The sequence below is a fragment of the Rhodnius prolixus genome, unplaced genomic scaffold (assembly GCF_049639745.1).
Source record: "Rhodnius prolixus isolate KJV_2025 unplaced genomic scaffold, Rpr scaffold_9, whole genome shotgun sequence".
NCBI classification, from domain to species: Eukaryota; Metazoa; Arthropoda; class Insecta; order Hemiptera; family Reduviidae; genus Rhodnius; species Rhodnius prolixus.
In genome coordinates, this window is record NW_027411604.1 from 26,967,163 (window position 1) to 26,983,582 (window position 16,420).

Consider the following 16,420-nt stretch of genomic DNA (forward strand, 5'->3'; position numbering starts at 1 on the left):
GCGTACCTACCAAACTAATATTTTTACTAAAAATTTTTATTTCGGTAATCTTTTTCAGTGGAAAGATTTGGGAAAAGGAGACGTGAAATTTATTCTTGAAGCAGCTGGAATAAAGTAGTATTGCTAAAACTCTACTTAGTAAGAACAGTTTAAAAAATAAATAAATAATTAGAGGCTTTAATTTTATTATTTACTTTCATTATTCATTCATTATTGACACTTAAAGGGAAAGGGAACAGTGAACTGTGTTTTATTTGTTTTTAGTATCTCTTTCCGTAATCATTATTTTGTAACTAAGAAATTTGAAGAGCTGTTGTAACATATGTATGTATATAATTTTTACCTATATTTTGACTATTTAACGAAACGTATAGAACTAGTTTGAAAGTGAAAGATTTTTTGTAGTCCTTTTTTAACCTAAAGTTTATTGAACTTGACCGACAAAGGGATGGATTAGATTTAGGACAAAAAACAGTTTTAGTTCATAGGCATTACTAATAAAGTGAAAGTATAAGTGAAGTGCAACTCTTACTAAACTTAAGTAATAACTGATCTAATGCAAATTGTATATATTCTTTGCCATCTAACGGCGCTTGCTAGAACTATAAAAGGATTATAGTTTCACAAACCGTCGCTAGATAGCTTAAAAATGTACTTTTGCACGTTTATTAGACAGTTTATCAATTAATGATTGGAAAATATAGTTATGATTAATTTCATCTAAACAGTATTTTTATCATAACAGGATAGATAATTTTTTGCATAAAAGAGTCAGTAGATACAATACTTTGGCTACTTCATAGAGAATGCTAAGAGGAATACCATCATAAATATGTAATTACAATACTTTGCTATTATCTTAATGTATTGACTTATAAATGTATTATATTGAAGGTAAAGTGTTAATTTCAAATAATTTTTTGATTTTTAAATGCTGAAAATTTGCATTGGAGTTCATTAAAATTGTATATTCTTTAATTAAATGTAAATTATTGGGAGCGATAAACTGTCTAATAAACGTGCAAAAGTACATTTTTAAGCTATCTAGCGACGGTTTGTGAAACTATAATCCTTTTATAGTTCTAGCAAGCGCCGTTAGATGGCAAAGCATTCACTTTTGCTGTAAAGAAAATTCAACTTTTCCTTTTCACTTTCTTTAGTTTTATAGATCTTCAAGTTCAACCTGTCGTAAATCAATAACTTCTGTTCACAATTTTATTGTACCAGTTTTATTTTATTAGTTATTACGTTTCATGGTTAAAATTAAAATAAAAGTATGTCTCAACTTTATTGTAACATTTTAATGCCTAAATTGCATTGAAAAAGGTTTCAATACCAAAATAAAAACTTCTTTACTTATCAGTAAGTATAAGATGGTTTTATTACATGTAATACTTAAATTTGTTTGATCCAGTTCCCTTCACTGACTCGATTCAGTTGTTTATTGTATACTGTGTCATGGCTAAAGCTATGCATATAATAATAATACACACTTTGCACTAGAAAAAAAGAGTAAATACTATTAAAGACATTTTAAATTGCAGGGATTAAAACTGTTCGGTAGGGCGGTTATAAAAGAGTTGTTCTTCAAATATGAATTTTTGGACAATTCCAACATTAAAAGCATAAAAAACTTCAAAACTGTGGAAATGGAATTTGAACAAACTAAACAAAGACGCTTTTCACTGATGCTAGATTTTGGCAAAAAGAATTTAATTGGACTGAAAGGACCGGAAGCGACTACGAAAGTAGTTCAGCAGGCATGTCCGGCATCGATGCCATGGAATACGGTTATGCGAGGAAATGAACTCCTTTCTATTGGTGGAAGGATGAGATTAGTGTTTTATGAACACCGACGAAGATGTGCCAGAATGAGAAGAAGAAGGGGCCCTCGGACGGAGGAGGTTCTAGCAGAATTCAAAGACGCTAGGAAAACACTGAAAGTAGCGATCATACAGAGCAAGCAGCGTAAATGGGAAGAACTGCGCCATGACATGGATCCAGACCCGTGGAGATTGGGATATAAAGTAGTTATGCAAAAAGTAGGTTTGTATAAACCGCTGCTCGCATTAGAAGCTACGCTTATGCAGGACATAGTTACCAAATTATTTCCTGCGTGCCCAAGAAGAAAGCAGAAGAAGTGGGACTCCCTTACGGTACCAATACCGTTTTCACGGAAGAAGAACTGGTGGTTGCCGTAAAGCAAATAAAGAATAAGTAACCCCAGGCCCAGATGGCATACCAGCGGAAATAATGAAAATAATTACGCCGCACAGAAAAGGCGCCCTAAGAGTTATTTGTGCGTACCGAACAGTGTCGGAGCCAGTCGGCATTTGCCACAACAACAAAAAAAAATAAAAAATAATAATAACGCACTAGTGGTAAGTGCTGAAGCCAGTCTTAATTGAGCGAAAACATTCCAGAAACAGCGCTCCTCATGGCTACCTCTGTATTAGTCCCTGTTTACAAATTAGTGATGGGCAGAATGAGCCCGCCTTTGGAATCGTTAGATTTGAATCAGTTCCAGGGTTGGAATCGATTCCAACAACTCGATCACTGATTTCAGTTTCTGTGCTACCCCTATGCATTAGTAGAAATACTCGTATCATGCAATTTATTAAAATATATCATTAATAGTTAGCTTTCCCAGTTAATAACAAAACTATATTTCTTTTACACACAGAAAGTACTATCCCTAATTTCCAATTACTCTGATAAAAATAAAATTAACAACGTAACACAAATATTAATACAAAAATACGCTAGTCAAATATAAAAATTAAAGCAATGCAGTTTAGTCATTATCTAGCTTGACCACTAGAAGACTGGAGTTAACTTGCTTCAAGAGGATTCATGATAGAGAAACGGAAATGGGTAGGACATTATTCCCAAAATAAAAATTTTAACCCTTCAGAGAAAATAGTTCTTACTCATAAAGAAACAAAATATTTATTTACTATGAATTGAATATCAAGCTTTTAAAATATCTTATTTTTTTACAAAAAGAAAAAGTTCTATTCTTAATCTGTAACTTCAGCTTTAAGAGCTGGACACTCTTATCTTCACTGGCTTCGGGAATATATATCATTCGTTTTCCTTCTTTTTTAGGTGTACATGCAGACTCCAACTCCGGGCCCCGGGCAAAAGTCCCCTCTCCATCTGTCTGTAATCTGGCCTGGGTACATTTATATCTTACATGCTTATTCGTGAAAAGTTCATCGTTACATCAATAACCTGTTGACCTGTTCAGTTCAGTTAGAACAAAAAAACAACACGCCAAATAAAGAAGTCTCGAAAGTCAGAACTTAAATCAAAAATACAATAAAATAAATTAGATTTGTGTGAACAATATCTGAAAAAATGACAAAAGGCGTCCTAATGTAATTTGCCTTAATCTCATGGGGCGGGGCGGAATCACTTTTTTTTAAAATAGGGATCTGAATCAACTCGTTCCACTTTCGGATTCGTTCTAGTGGACCGAGTCCACTCAAATAGCCCGCCATTAAATGTAATACCTTAATCAGTTACTGTATCTAAGTATAGTTGTTAGTGAGTGCTTTTTGTCCTGTAGTTGCATGACTAGAATATATTTCTTTCGAAAATATTTTAAAAAAAGGTGCTACTTTAATTTTTGCCATATTAAGTAAACTTTGCTATTCTAATAATGGTGTAAATATGTTCCAGAAAGGGTTTATCCATGTATCTAAACAAGAAACCAGTTTTTATGAAGAAGATAAACAGTTCCTATCACGTTCTTACACATCCAAAGAAGAGTTTATTAGAGAATATAAAAAGGTCTATTGCCAAAAAGCAAAAGCTGAAGAACTTTATCTCCTGGTTTTATCTGAACTCAAAGAGGCGATATCAGATGGTAATGTCGATAGCTTAAAAAAATTAACCAATTTCATTGACTACATAAGCGATGCAGAAGATCAAGTAAGTTTGAGGGATTATTATGCTAATTGTAACAACCCTGTTAAGAGTACTAACTTAGTTATCTTAGCTTGTAAACATAATAAGGTAAAGATTTTAGAGAACCTACTTGGCAGTAATAGTAAAATTCTCAGTAATTTATCTGTTCGCATCAGAGAAACTGCAATATTACCTGATGATGAGGATGAAACATGCCATAATCCATTTTATTATGCTATACGTTCAGGCAGTGTTGAACTTCTTGATACACTCATTAACAGATGGCCAGGCAATTATTTTGCTGTTCATTCCAGGGAATTAGATGAAATTCTTTCAAGAGCTTATGAGGAATTAAAACTAAAGAACGTACTATTGTCAGAAGAGATAGAAATTTTTGTTGAAAATAAGTTAATAAACCTCCGTTTCTTCTCTAGTGATTCTGGACAAGATCAGAATGTGAAGAGTAATCTTAATAACATAAGAGATCGGATTGAGTTAGTACTTCAAAATATTAGCTCGTTAAAGGCAGACTACTCAAACACAGAAAAAGTAGATGCCAAGTTTTTATTCATAGCAAAATTTATTGCTCAAAATATTCATATATTAAAGCGGCAGTTGAAATCAACCTACAATAGACTGCCTTGGGAAGAAATAGAATTTTGTTTGATCAGTTTTGTTTCTTCTTACATAAAACGACAGGAAATTAATCTGTTCTATAATGCCACATTGAATAAAAGTAAAATACTAAACCACTTAGAAAATTTTGCAAAGGAACTGAATGAAGAAAAAGACTCTATAGAAGGTGTGGACATAGGTAAATTTCCTGATCTCCCAAAGTTGAAGCGTGAGAGAGTTGTTGCAGAGATCGTTAGCAATTATCCTCAATTTGGAGAGTTGTATAGCGATTATCAACAAATTAGAGATATTCATTCTTTAGAGAAAATAAGTGATTATATAAAGTTAGCGTCATCAGCTGATCCTAAACAAAGGGAAGGACAGTTAATTATTACAAGGGTTTTACAAGTTATTGGTGAATATTTAAAAAACACTCCAGAATCTCCTAAGTTATCTAGCAATACAAGCGAGCTTCTTCTACTGTCATTACCAAGGAATACAAGAAAAGTGATTATAGATTTACGTAATTCACTATCACATGCTTACTCGCTCTCTAAGAGAACAGAGATTGAGGAAAATACTGATGTTAGCTTTTTTATTGGTGTTCAAAATGATACTAAAAAAATCGAAAATGTAATTACAGGCATTCTTTACAACAACAAGATTAAAATGATCAGAATATTGCTAAAGAAAATTACCAGTATTGAAAGCTTAGACGAGATAAAAGAAATTGCAGGGATATTTAATAACGTTGAATTAGATGAAATGATTACAGAGAATTTTAAATTGATGGAACATGATAAGCTTGAAAAACTCATTAAAGAATTAAGCAATAATATAACTGACAAGACGAATTATGAAAATGAGTTGTTTAATAAAATTGATTACATAATCAATTTTGCAAAAACTAAATCAAAAAATATCAGAACTGATTATGATACGGCGCTTAGATCGTTAAAGAGCTTAGTTGATGTTTTGAACGACAATAAGATTGACCGAAATGTTATTAGAGAAATAAATTTTTTTACTAGTAAAACACTAAAGAATATCCCTTCCCAAATAGAGTCTCACAATCTTAAAGAAATTGCCGAACTCTCTATGAAAATTTCTCGTAGTGCTACATCAAGAATACAGGGTGACAACCTTGATGAAATAAATAGATTAACTTGTGAGATTTTTTACATTGCTGAATTTGGAACAGGTGACCTTAAATGGATTGAGGAATTAAGATACAAGTTAAATGAGAAAGGTTCGTTTATTCCTATACGTAAACAAAGGAAAACTTATAATATAACCGAAGAAAAATATAATGACCAGCTTGAATTGAAGTTATCAGAACTGAAAAATATTTTGAGGAATAACGCATTAAGTGGCAAGTTAATTGAAAAGCTCCCTTCCTACAAGAGGAATAAAAAGTTGCTTGCAGTAGTAGAAATGCTTATTCTGGATATAATGTCAATCTTAGGTAGATCAGATAAGTATCTAGAAAACAATCTACTTTTTTTAGATGAAAACACTCCTTTATTAAGTGGAAAATGTTTGCGTAATCACTTAGCACACGATAATATCTTAGTTGATGTATTGTTATCTGATCCCTCCATAGCAGTTATCTTGAACGCTGAGAAACTTATTTCAGAAAATGTAATAACAAGTAAGAAGAAAATTGGCAAGTCGATAAGAGATGATCCTTCCAAACTGAAAGATAAATACGATCAAAACCTTATCACCATTATTAATCAGGAAAAAATGTTTGCTGCGTTGGTAGAAGGAAATCTTGAAGATTTAAAGATTTATCTCAGAAAAGGAGCAGATATCAATGCTAGAAGTATTAACTCATCGACCACATTACATTTTGCTGCTCATGGACCTGGTCTCGAGGTTATAAAATTTATCATTGATCAAAAATTAGGGGTCAATATTAAAGATGTAAATGGTCAAAGTCCACTTCATATTGCTGCTGCACATGGAAGAAAAAATATTGTGGAATTTATTATAAGAGAAACAGGTGTATATGTTGATGAACAAGATAATAGTGGCAAAACATCACTACATATTTCAGCCAAAAATGGTCACAAAGATGTTGTTGAAACTCTACTAAAAATTAATGCTAATACTAATGCTAAAGATATGATTGGTTTTACACCTTTACACTACGCAATAAGAAACAATCATATTGAAGTTGCTAAGATTATGCTGGAAAAAGAAGCGAATGTTGACATCAACGAAAATATGGGTGGCTTTACTTCACTACATTTAGCTGCAGAAAGTGGTTATCTGGAGATAGTTAATTTTTTACTGAAAAATGGGGCAAATGTTAATGCAAGAAATGATATGGAGGGTATACCATTACATACAGCAGCACTAAATGGCCATCTAGAAGTTGTGAATGCTTTAATTCTCAAAGGAGCCGATGTTAACTCCAGAGTTATAGATGGTTGTACACCATTACACTATGCAATAGATAACGGCCATGAAAAGATAGCTAATATTTTATTGAAGCATGGAGCTAATGTTAATGTTGTTGACAAAACCTATCATAACACACCTTTGCACTACGCAGCAAAAGATGGACATGAGACAATTGTTAAGACTTTACTGGCAAATAAGGCAAATGCTAGTATTGCCACTGTGGAAGGTATAACCCCACTACATTTTGCAGTGCAGAGTGGCCACTTGAAGATAGTTGCTGCTCTTCTCGAGCATGGGGTTAACATTCGCGCTAAAGATAAAAATAATGCTACGCCATTACACTATGCAGCAGAGAGTGGTCATAAGGCAGTTGCTGAACTTTTAATAAAAAATGGAGTAGAAATCAATAATAAAGCCTATAATAATCTAACACCATTACATGTAGCTGCTCTGAAAGGTCACAAAGATATTATTGAACTCCTCATAAGAAATAAAGCTGAAGTTAGAGCTCAAGACATTAAGGGTAGAACACCAATACATGCAGCTGCAATGAATGGTAGCAAAGATAATATTGATCTTTTAATAAAAAATAAAGCTGAAGTTGATGCAAGAACTAATGATGGCGTGACACCATTGCATGTAGCTGCTCTAAGAGGACATAAAGACGCTATTGCTTTTCTAATCAAAAGTAAAGCTGAAGTCAATGCTAGTGCTAATAATGGTTCTACACCTTTACATGCAGCTATTGTGGGAGGTCACATAGATATAGTGAATCTTTTAATACAAAATAAGGCGGAAGTTAATGCAGAAGGTATTACAGATAGTACACCATTACATTTAGCTGTGGAAGGAGGTCTTAAGGAAATCGTTGGCATTTTGGTAGCAAATAGAGCCAATGTTAATGTTAAGAGTAATAACCTAACACCATTGCTTTCTGCTATTAAGCATAATCATATGGAGATCGTTGAAGTTCTTGTAGAAAATGGAGCTAGTGTTAATGCAGAAGGTGGTGCACCTTTAGAATTAGCAGTGCTCGCTGGCTATAGGGATATTGTAGAGATTTTGCTAAAAAACAAGGCCCATATTAATATAAAAGCTCCTGAAGATGTTACACTATTACATTTGGCTGCTAAAAGAGGCCACAAGGAGATAGTAAATGCTCTGATAGAAAGGGGAGCCAATGTTAATGCTATGACTATTAATAGTACAACACCATTATATCTAGCGGCACAAGAAGGCCATGAAGAAGTTGCTGAAGTTTTGATAGCAAATAAGGCTAACGTTAACGTTGTAAATGTTGAAGGTACTCCACTACATACAGCTGCAGGACATGGCCATATTAATGTTGTTGAAGCCCTATTAAGGAACGGAGCAAAAGTTTGTGTTAAGGACAATGAGAGCAGAACACCTTTAGAATTAGCAGTTGCACATGGTCATTTGCAAGTGGTGAAAATGTTAGTGCAGTATAAAAAATTAGATATGAACGCTAAAGGCAACGATGATTGGACGTTACTGCACATTGCTTCACAGGAAAATAACTTAGAAATGGTAAAATGTCTAGTAGATGAAGGATCTAATATTAATGCTAAAAATGCCTATGGATCTAAGCCTATCCATATTGCAGCTAGAGAAGGACATAAAGATACTGTAGAATTTTTCCTTAGTAAGGGATTAAGTATTAATGACTCTGGCGCAGCTAATCAAACATTACTGCACTTTGCTGCAATGAAAGGTCATTTAGAAGTTGTAAAGTATTTGATAGCGAAAGGTGTTGACGTCAACGCCAAAGATGCTAATGGCTCAAGTCCTGTGCATATTGCTGCTAACTTTGGTTATAAAGACGTTATTGAAGTATTATTAAAAAATGGTGCAATTTATAATGCTGTTGACAAGCTTTATAGAAGACCTTTAGAAATTACTAACAACAAAGATGTTATCAATTTATTAACATCAACTGAAAAATTATTTGATTCTGTAAAACGAAATAGCTCTTCAGTGGTTGAGAATTGTATTAAAGCAGGAGCATTAGTTAATGCAAAAAATGCTGATAGTGGAACGTCATTACATTATGCTGCATGGAAAGGTTATGACGAAGTTGTCAACATTTTATTACAGAATAAAGCCAATCCTAATGCGGTTGGTATCAAGAAATGTACTCCTATACATTATGCTGCTAAGTTCTCACATTTAAAAATTGTAAAAGCTTTACTATCCCATGGTGCAGTATATAATGCTGTTTCTGACAGCGGTAAAACACCATCAGACTTCAGTGTAGATAGAGATATAACTAGTTTTTTTAAGTTAATTAATGAATATTTTCAAAAAGTTAAAGAAGGTAATGCTCAAGTTATTAATGACCTAAATAAGATAAAAGATGTTGATACAGTAAAAGCAGTAATGAGTGCTCGTAATAGAGAGAACAAAACGTTAGTAGTTGTTGCAGTACAAAGTAACTTTTCAAAGGTTGAGGAATTGAAGGAGATATTGCAAGGAGACGTATCTTCTCAGATTAATACAGCTATAATGCTCGCGAATCAAGGTAATTACCAAAAAGCTATAAGTATTTTGGGAAGCGCATTTGAAAGAAGAAAAGAAATACTAGGACCAGATAATCCTGGAACTTTAGATATTCAGACACATATAGCCGAATTGCTTTGTAATCAAGGAATTTACCAAGAAGCTTTAAATATGCTTGAAGAGATTTTTCAGAAACAGAAAGAAATTCTGGGTTTAAATGATAAGGATACTTTAAGTACAAGCAGTATAATCGCTTTAGTGTTGCATAGACTGGGGAAAGATGAAAAAGCTTTTAATATTTATCAAGAAGTCTATCAGAAACAGAAGGAGATACTAGGATCAAATCATTCAGTTACCTTAGATACTCAGTTTAACATGGCATTAGTATTAAATAGTCTGGGAAAATATGAAGAAGCGTTAAATATCTTTAGGGCAACTTTTGAAAAGTGGAAAGAAACACTAGGTACAAATGATCCAGCCACTGTGAGGGCCAAAAATAATATAGCAATGGTACTAGCTTCGCAAGGTAAATACGAAGAGTCCTTAAAAATCTATAAAGAGGTTTTTGAAAAGAAGAAAATAATTTTAGGTATTAAACATGTTGAGACCTTGAGAACGTTACATAACATTGCTGAAGTACTCTTCCATCAAAAGAAATATCATGAAGCCTTGAAAGCTTTTCAAGAGGTTTTAAATATCCAGAAAAAAGCTTTACAACAAAATCACCCAGAAACCTTGAATACTCAATACAACATGGGAAATGTACTTTTTGCTCAAAGCAAATGGATCAGCGCACTTAAAGTCTACACAGAAAGTTTGGAACAAAGAAAAGATGTTTTTGGACCAAGACATCCGACTGTTTTAGATATTTTAAATAAGATAGAGATGATTAATTTTAGATTTAAGCTTGTGGGTAGCGAAACATCAGAGGTTCTCCAGCATCTGCAGACAGATATCAACATTGCTGCTAGTAAAGGTGATATACAAGCTGTTCAGCGTTTCTTAAAAAACGGAGCTGATGCCAATGATGGAGATATTGATGGAAGAACACCATTACATTATGCCGTTAGCAATGGACAGATGGATATTGTGAACATCTTACTACAAAACGGAGCCGATGTCACCCAAGTTACTAATAAAGGCAATACACCATTACACTCTGCTACTTCCAAATGTTACAAAGAAATTGTTGAGGTTCTGTTGCAACATATCAGTCGTGATAAATTAAATGACTTTGTTAATGCTAAAACTACTTCTAGTGGTACTACATCACTTCATGTTGCAGCTAAAGCTGGCTCCGTGGAAGTTGTGAAATCTTTATTAAAACATGGTGCAACTTATAATATCGAGAACAAAGAAGGTAAAATGCCTATTGATCTTTCTAAGAATAAAAATATTAATAACTTACTGGAACTAGTTGAAGAATTGTTTGGAGATGCAAAAAAAGGTAATGTTGAAATTATAAACAAGTTAAGGGTAGTAAAGCAAGATGAATTTTTAGCTGTAACAAGCGCCCGTAATAATCAAGGGAATACATTATTGCAAGTTGCTATAGCTAATAGACATAAGAATGTAGCGAGTAAATTGTTAGAAATGCTAAAATAGCCAGATCAAAATTTACAAGATGTTAATATAGAAAGTGGAGTTAAAAGTTTGAAACTTTGAATAATAGTATGAAATATTTATACATAATACGTTCTTCCTAAACAAAAATGTTTAGATTACCCATGAATACCTCTCATTATGTGTTATATGTGGAAATGAGTTCAAATCCATTGTTTCTATTTACTTTCAATTTGCATTATAAATACAATATATACAAAAAGTGCTGTCAATGCCTAAACACCGTCTCCCCAGAATTTTGGTCAATGAAATCATGAAAAGAAAACTATTCTGGTTTAAAGAATAATAAATATAGTTCTTCCCATTTAATAATTGAAGCTAATTATGAGGGTTCAACAGATAATTTACTGGGTGCTATACTGTCAGAATTTAGACAGAACTTAATTAGTTATATGAATAATTCCAAATTTCAAAAATTGTATAAAGAATTGAATTTAGATTTTTGACCATGCAATTATGTCACTGATAATAATTCTATCAGTTTGATCAGCGCTATTTTGAAATTGAGAGGCCAGTTATTAAAGCTTAATTTTCATGTATGTACGGATGAGAGTCAACATATGTGCTCATTATGTAATACCAATGGTGTAGAAAATGTAGTTGGTTTTGATTTTTATGTATGTACATGTATATATTGGGGAACAATTCTTTTGTTTACTGCAAAGACAATTTGGCAGTCGGACCTTGAGTCTATGTCTAACGGTTATTTATGTATTTTCTCATGTATTTGTAATATTTTTTAAAATAAAACACTTAAATTTAATAATAATATTATTATTTATACATAATCTAAGATAATGTTATTAGTGATGGGCAGAATGAGCCCGCCATTTGGAATCGTAAGATTTGAATCAGTTCCAGGGTTGGAATCGATTCCAACAGCTCGATCACTGATTCCAGTTTCTGTCCTACCCCTTTGCATTAGTAGAAATACTCGTATCACGCAATTTATTAAAATATATCATTAATAGTTAGCTTTCCCAGTTAATAACAAGACTATATTTCTTTTACACACAGAAAGTACTAATCCTAATTTCCAATTACTCTGATAAATATAAAATTAACAACGTAACACAAATATTAATACAAAAATAGGCTAGTCTAATATAAAAATTAAAGCAATGCACTTTTGTCACTAGTTTGACCACTGGAAGACTGGAGTTAACTTGCTTCAAGAGGATTTAAGATAGAGAAACGGAAATGGGTAGGAAATTATTCCCATAAAAATATTCTAACCCTTCAAACAAAATGATAATTATCAAGCTTTAAAATATCTAATTTTGTTACAAAAAGAAAAAACTCTACACTTAATCTATAAATTCAGCTTTAAGAGCTGGACACTGGAGTAAGTTCATACGTGACATATCCTTTGGGCGGTCAATGTTAAAATGAGCCAAAATGTAGTATTACCAAACAGGTTCACTTACTACAGTATCCCTCCCACTCTTTTACCTATTACACAAACATTCGTCGATTTTGTAGTAAAATATTCGCTCTATTTGAATTCAAAAAGCATTATAATGCTTTCTAAAGATGATTTTAATGTTTAAATTAACATACATTGCAAACAGTATGTTACTAACGTACAGTACAGAACCTAAAGTAAAGCTTTGCTCATTGTGTTAAGAAATAAACTACATAAAAAAAAGAAGTGAATAGTAATATTATTATTTAAGAATTATTGACAGTCTTTAAAAAAAATTTGGAATCTATTTTATCTTCCAAACATCAGTATTAGAGGCTTGCCAGTTGCCAGGTTTTGTATTTTGGTGTTGATTGATTTTACAAGTTGAAATAAGACCGGCAAAGCTAATATGTAGTGTGGTTCTTGGTTCGATTCCTGGTCTTGGCCTTTGGATTTTATTTAATGGTTAAGTGAAAAATTTACAGTAAAGTACGTCTAGTCGTCTCCGTCCACACACCTGATTGGCAGTTTGACGTAAAGCCTGCCTGAAAAAATAGGCCATTACTTACAAGTTGGAATACGTCAGTAAACTCCTATATAATAGCCTCAAGTCAGTTGAAAATTGTATTTCAGTGTAAAATCCAAGTAACTTCAGTATTAATTATTTTCATTTTAATTTTTCTTAATTTTTTAGGGCGGGGGGCGGAATCACTTTTTAAAAATAGGGATTTGAATCAACTCGTTCCACCATCAGATTCATTGCAGTGGACCGAGTCCGCTCTAATAGCCCATCATTATTACAAAATACAAATTAAAACCTCTCCGAAATAAAATTAACTCGTCATTATGCTCACCTTAATGTATTCAGCAGAGAGCTAATTACAAGTCCTAAGGTCGTGCGAACACTGTTTTTGGCTTCATTTGACTTTTCATGGGTGAATATGTATCAACGGCCTTTATTATAGTTCAATGAAGAAATCGAATTTCATTAAGTTTGCATAGTTTTTCTCTGTAATATTTATCAAGTGCTACTTTCTTAAACAACTTTCAAAGTTAATGTTTGATTAACTCGAATTTCTTAGTAATACATTTTAGACACATCTAAATATTCCAAACAGTTATAATGGCTGGAAAGAATGCTGCTTTAGGATCCAGTAAAAATTCAGACAGTTTCACCGCTGTTAAGGCATATTTACTATTATATAATAGCGTACAAGTGGTTGGGTAATATTATTTTTAATTGTTTTGGCATGTTGTCAATTTTGTACATTGTGTACAAATAAATGTGTAATGGCTCAATTTTCTTAATTTTGTTCCAGATGGGCTTATGTACTTTTTTTAACTGTAAATCATTTTATTTCTGGTAAAAATGTAGCTACTTTGTGGGATGTAGTTAAGCCAACACTTCTCATCTTCCAGAATGCAGCACTTCTGGAGGTAAGTGTATATTTCTTTACTTCAATTATATTGTTTAGTTGAATAACAAGTTGACTTTCAATTCATTATTTAGCGACGAAAATTAAACTTTTATTGCAGTTTTACTTCTTGTAGCAAGTTTTAGAAACTTTTGTGCTTGACGTTAATGAGTGAAGTCAATTTTGAAATATGGATTACCATTCCTTTTGTTCATTTTACTTATTTTAATGAAATATTTCAGGTTTTGAATGTTGCTCTTGGATATGTTAGATCAAATCTAATGGTTACATTTCTTCAAGTTATGAGTCGGGTGATTGTGGTGTGTGGCGTGTTGTGGGCAACCCCGACAGCTCCCCTTAGTTATGGTTTACCTATGTTGCTGATAGCGTGGTCAGTGACTGAAGTGATTAGATACTCTTTCTATGCTTTAAACATTATTGGTGCTGTCCCTTATTTGCTAATTTGGTGCAGGTATGAGTTATTTTATTTTATAATTCAATTATTCTTCTGAAAATCGTAATTGCAATCATAAAAAAAATAAAATCATTTCAATGATTTCAGGTATACATTTTTCTATGCACTGTATCCGATCGGTGTAACTGGTGAATTGTTGTGTATATTTGCAGCTCAGTCTTTTATCGGCCAGACCAAACAGTGGACTATTGAACTACCAAATTATCTCAATTTTACGTTCAGCTATTGTTACTTCCTTTTAGCAATTATGGGCACATATCCATTCAGTAAGTAAAATATTCAAAATTCTTTTTACAAAAGTCCATCCTACCTCTGTTTTCATGGATCACTCACCTAGAAGGACCTGAGAATCAGGGTAATAGAGATTTCTGTTTCATTTTGCGGAATATATACGTACCTTTCTTAGAGAACTTTACCTTCATTTTAACATTGGTTATATTTTGTTGAATCTTATTGGAGGCGATTAGGTAAGTGGATAGCGAATACTGGATTCCAAAGCAGAGATCACGGTTTGAATCCAGCTGCTGGCGTTTAGATTTTCCTAGGAGCTTCTTAAAGCTCACTGTTCGGTGATGGACATGTCCGGAGACCGGCAGTGCACTGAGAAAAACTCCGGGCGCCAATAACCTCAAATATTGACGCGCCTTAAATACAAAAGTGGGGACAAAAATAACTGTACTGTATTGAAAGAGCATAGTGAGCTACACAGATGGCTCAATTTCATACTATACTGAATGCCTCCTGTGTGTGGTTCCCAACAGAATATGTTGGGATAATTCCCTGCTTGAAATGATAAGCTTTTTTCGTTCGATTATTTTGTTACTAGGATGTATTGTGATCTGAAGTGAATTTATTTCACCGTTTCATTTTGGGTAAATTAGAAATCTTCGTTTTGAGGCTGCAGAGTAATAACTTGATGAGAAATATCCTTACATTTTTAGAAAATTAAAATCAAGCGCATGCGCGATTTTACGAAAAGCACATACTCTTTTTCTAATTTGTAATCATATTTCAGCAATTCTGTGTACAGCTTGCTCTTTATCTATAGAATTTTAAGACGTCGAAAACCCTTACCGAAAATATGAATCATTCATTCATTTGCTCAATATAATTAAATTGCAGATTGAAACAAAATTGCCATAAAAGTACAAGTTTTGTTATTAATATATGGTATATTTCTATTTTACAGTATTTCCACAATTGTACCTGTACATGATTGACCAAAGGAAGAAAGTTATTGTAAATCCAAAAGATAAGAAACATTCCTGTACAAAATAAGTACAAAAATAAAAACAAAACAAATGCTCATTCATGAAAAAAAAAAATTGTCTTTAAACTTGTTCTTAATCTTGCCATTAGGATAACAGTAGAATATGTTGATGTAAATAATTTTATGTAACCATTTTAGTTATGATATTATTTCATGGGAATTTAGAAACATTTATTTTTTTAATTTGACAATTGTTACCTTAATCATATTTGAATAGGTGAAAGGATATTCGATACTTTGTACTTGTATAATTTTTACATATTTTATTTTTTATATAAAAAAAAAAAATCAAGTTAAATCATCGTGTGTTTTCTTTATAAATTCCTTTGTATTTAAAAAATCGTGACAATAATTAATCAGGGAGTGCAATGTAGGTTCTTTTACGGGGAAATGAGGGGCACAAATTAAACGAAGATTCTTTTAAATAGTTGTGTAAGAGTGACAGCTAAGGAAAGCTGATTGCTAAATATAGACTTTAATGGGTCCAATGCTGCTAGAAACCTTGATCGTTAATTACTGAAACGTTACAGAAGGGAAAGGTAGTAAACTGCCTTCAATAACAATAACATGTTTTTGTATAAAATTGTAATGTTGCGCAAACTATGGAGGAAAACCTACTGGCGAGATCCTTCTATGAAACGAATATTTCCCAATAATCGAAAGCAAGAGATAAAGATGTTTAATCAAATTTAATGTTAGATATTTTTGTTTTACTCTATAACGAGCAAATTAGACATTTTATAGTTTTTATTAGTGCGCGAATATTAAACCGAAAATAT

General features: G+C 32.6%; 3 protein-coding genes across 5 annotated transcripts; all 3 read left to right on the top strand.

The window, feature by feature from the left end:
* The first annotated feature begins 144 nt into the window (after positions 1–144).
* On the top strand, positions 145–2,357 carry LOC141454818 (uncharacterized). The gene is made up of 2 exons (XM_074129479.1): positions 145–324; positions 1,545–2,357. The coding sequence occupies exon 2, from the start codon at positions 1,650–1,652 to the stop codon at positions 2,199–2,201; it is 552 nt and encodes a 183-aa protein (XP_073985580.1). The 5' UTR covers positions 145–324; positions 1,545–1,649; the 3' UTR covers positions 2,202–2,357.
* Positions 2,358–3,492: 1,135 nt separating this feature from the next.
* Hacd1 (3-hydroxyacyl-CoA dehydratase 1) lies at positions 3,493–15,939 on the top strand. 3 transcript variants are annotated; one of them, XM_074129478.1, is made up of 6 exons: positions 3,493–3,549; positions 3,685–3,936; positions 13,801–13,918; positions 14,139–14,368; positions 14,459–14,637; positions 15,561–15,939. In XM_074129478.1, exons 2-6 carry the CDS (start codon positions 3,923–3,925, stop codon positions 15,647–15,649), a joined length of 630 nt encoding a protein of 209 aa, XP_073985579.1. In that variant the 5' UTR covers positions 3,493–3,549; positions 3,685–3,922; the 3' UTR covers positions 15,650–15,939. The 3 variants fall into 3 exon arrangements, with proteins under 3 accessions (XP_073985579.1, XP_073985578.1, XP_073985577.1); XM_074129477.1 differs by having other exon boundaries at positions 3,496–3,616; XM_074129476.1 differs by lacking the exons at positions 3,493–3,549; positions 3,685–3,936 and adding an exon at positions 13,563–13,705.
* On the top strand, positions 3,943–13,687 carry LOC141454812 (uncharacterized). Its single transcript, XM_074129441.1, has 2 exons — positions 3,943–10,900; positions 12,216–13,687. The coding sequence occupies exons 1-2, from the start codon at positions 5,197–5,199 to the stop codon at positions 12,218–12,220; spliced, it is 5,709 nt and encodes a 1,902-aa protein (XP_073985542.1). The 5' UTR covers positions 3,943–5,196; the 3' UTR covers positions 12,221–13,687.
* Positions 15,940–16,420: the final 481 nt, after the last annotated feature.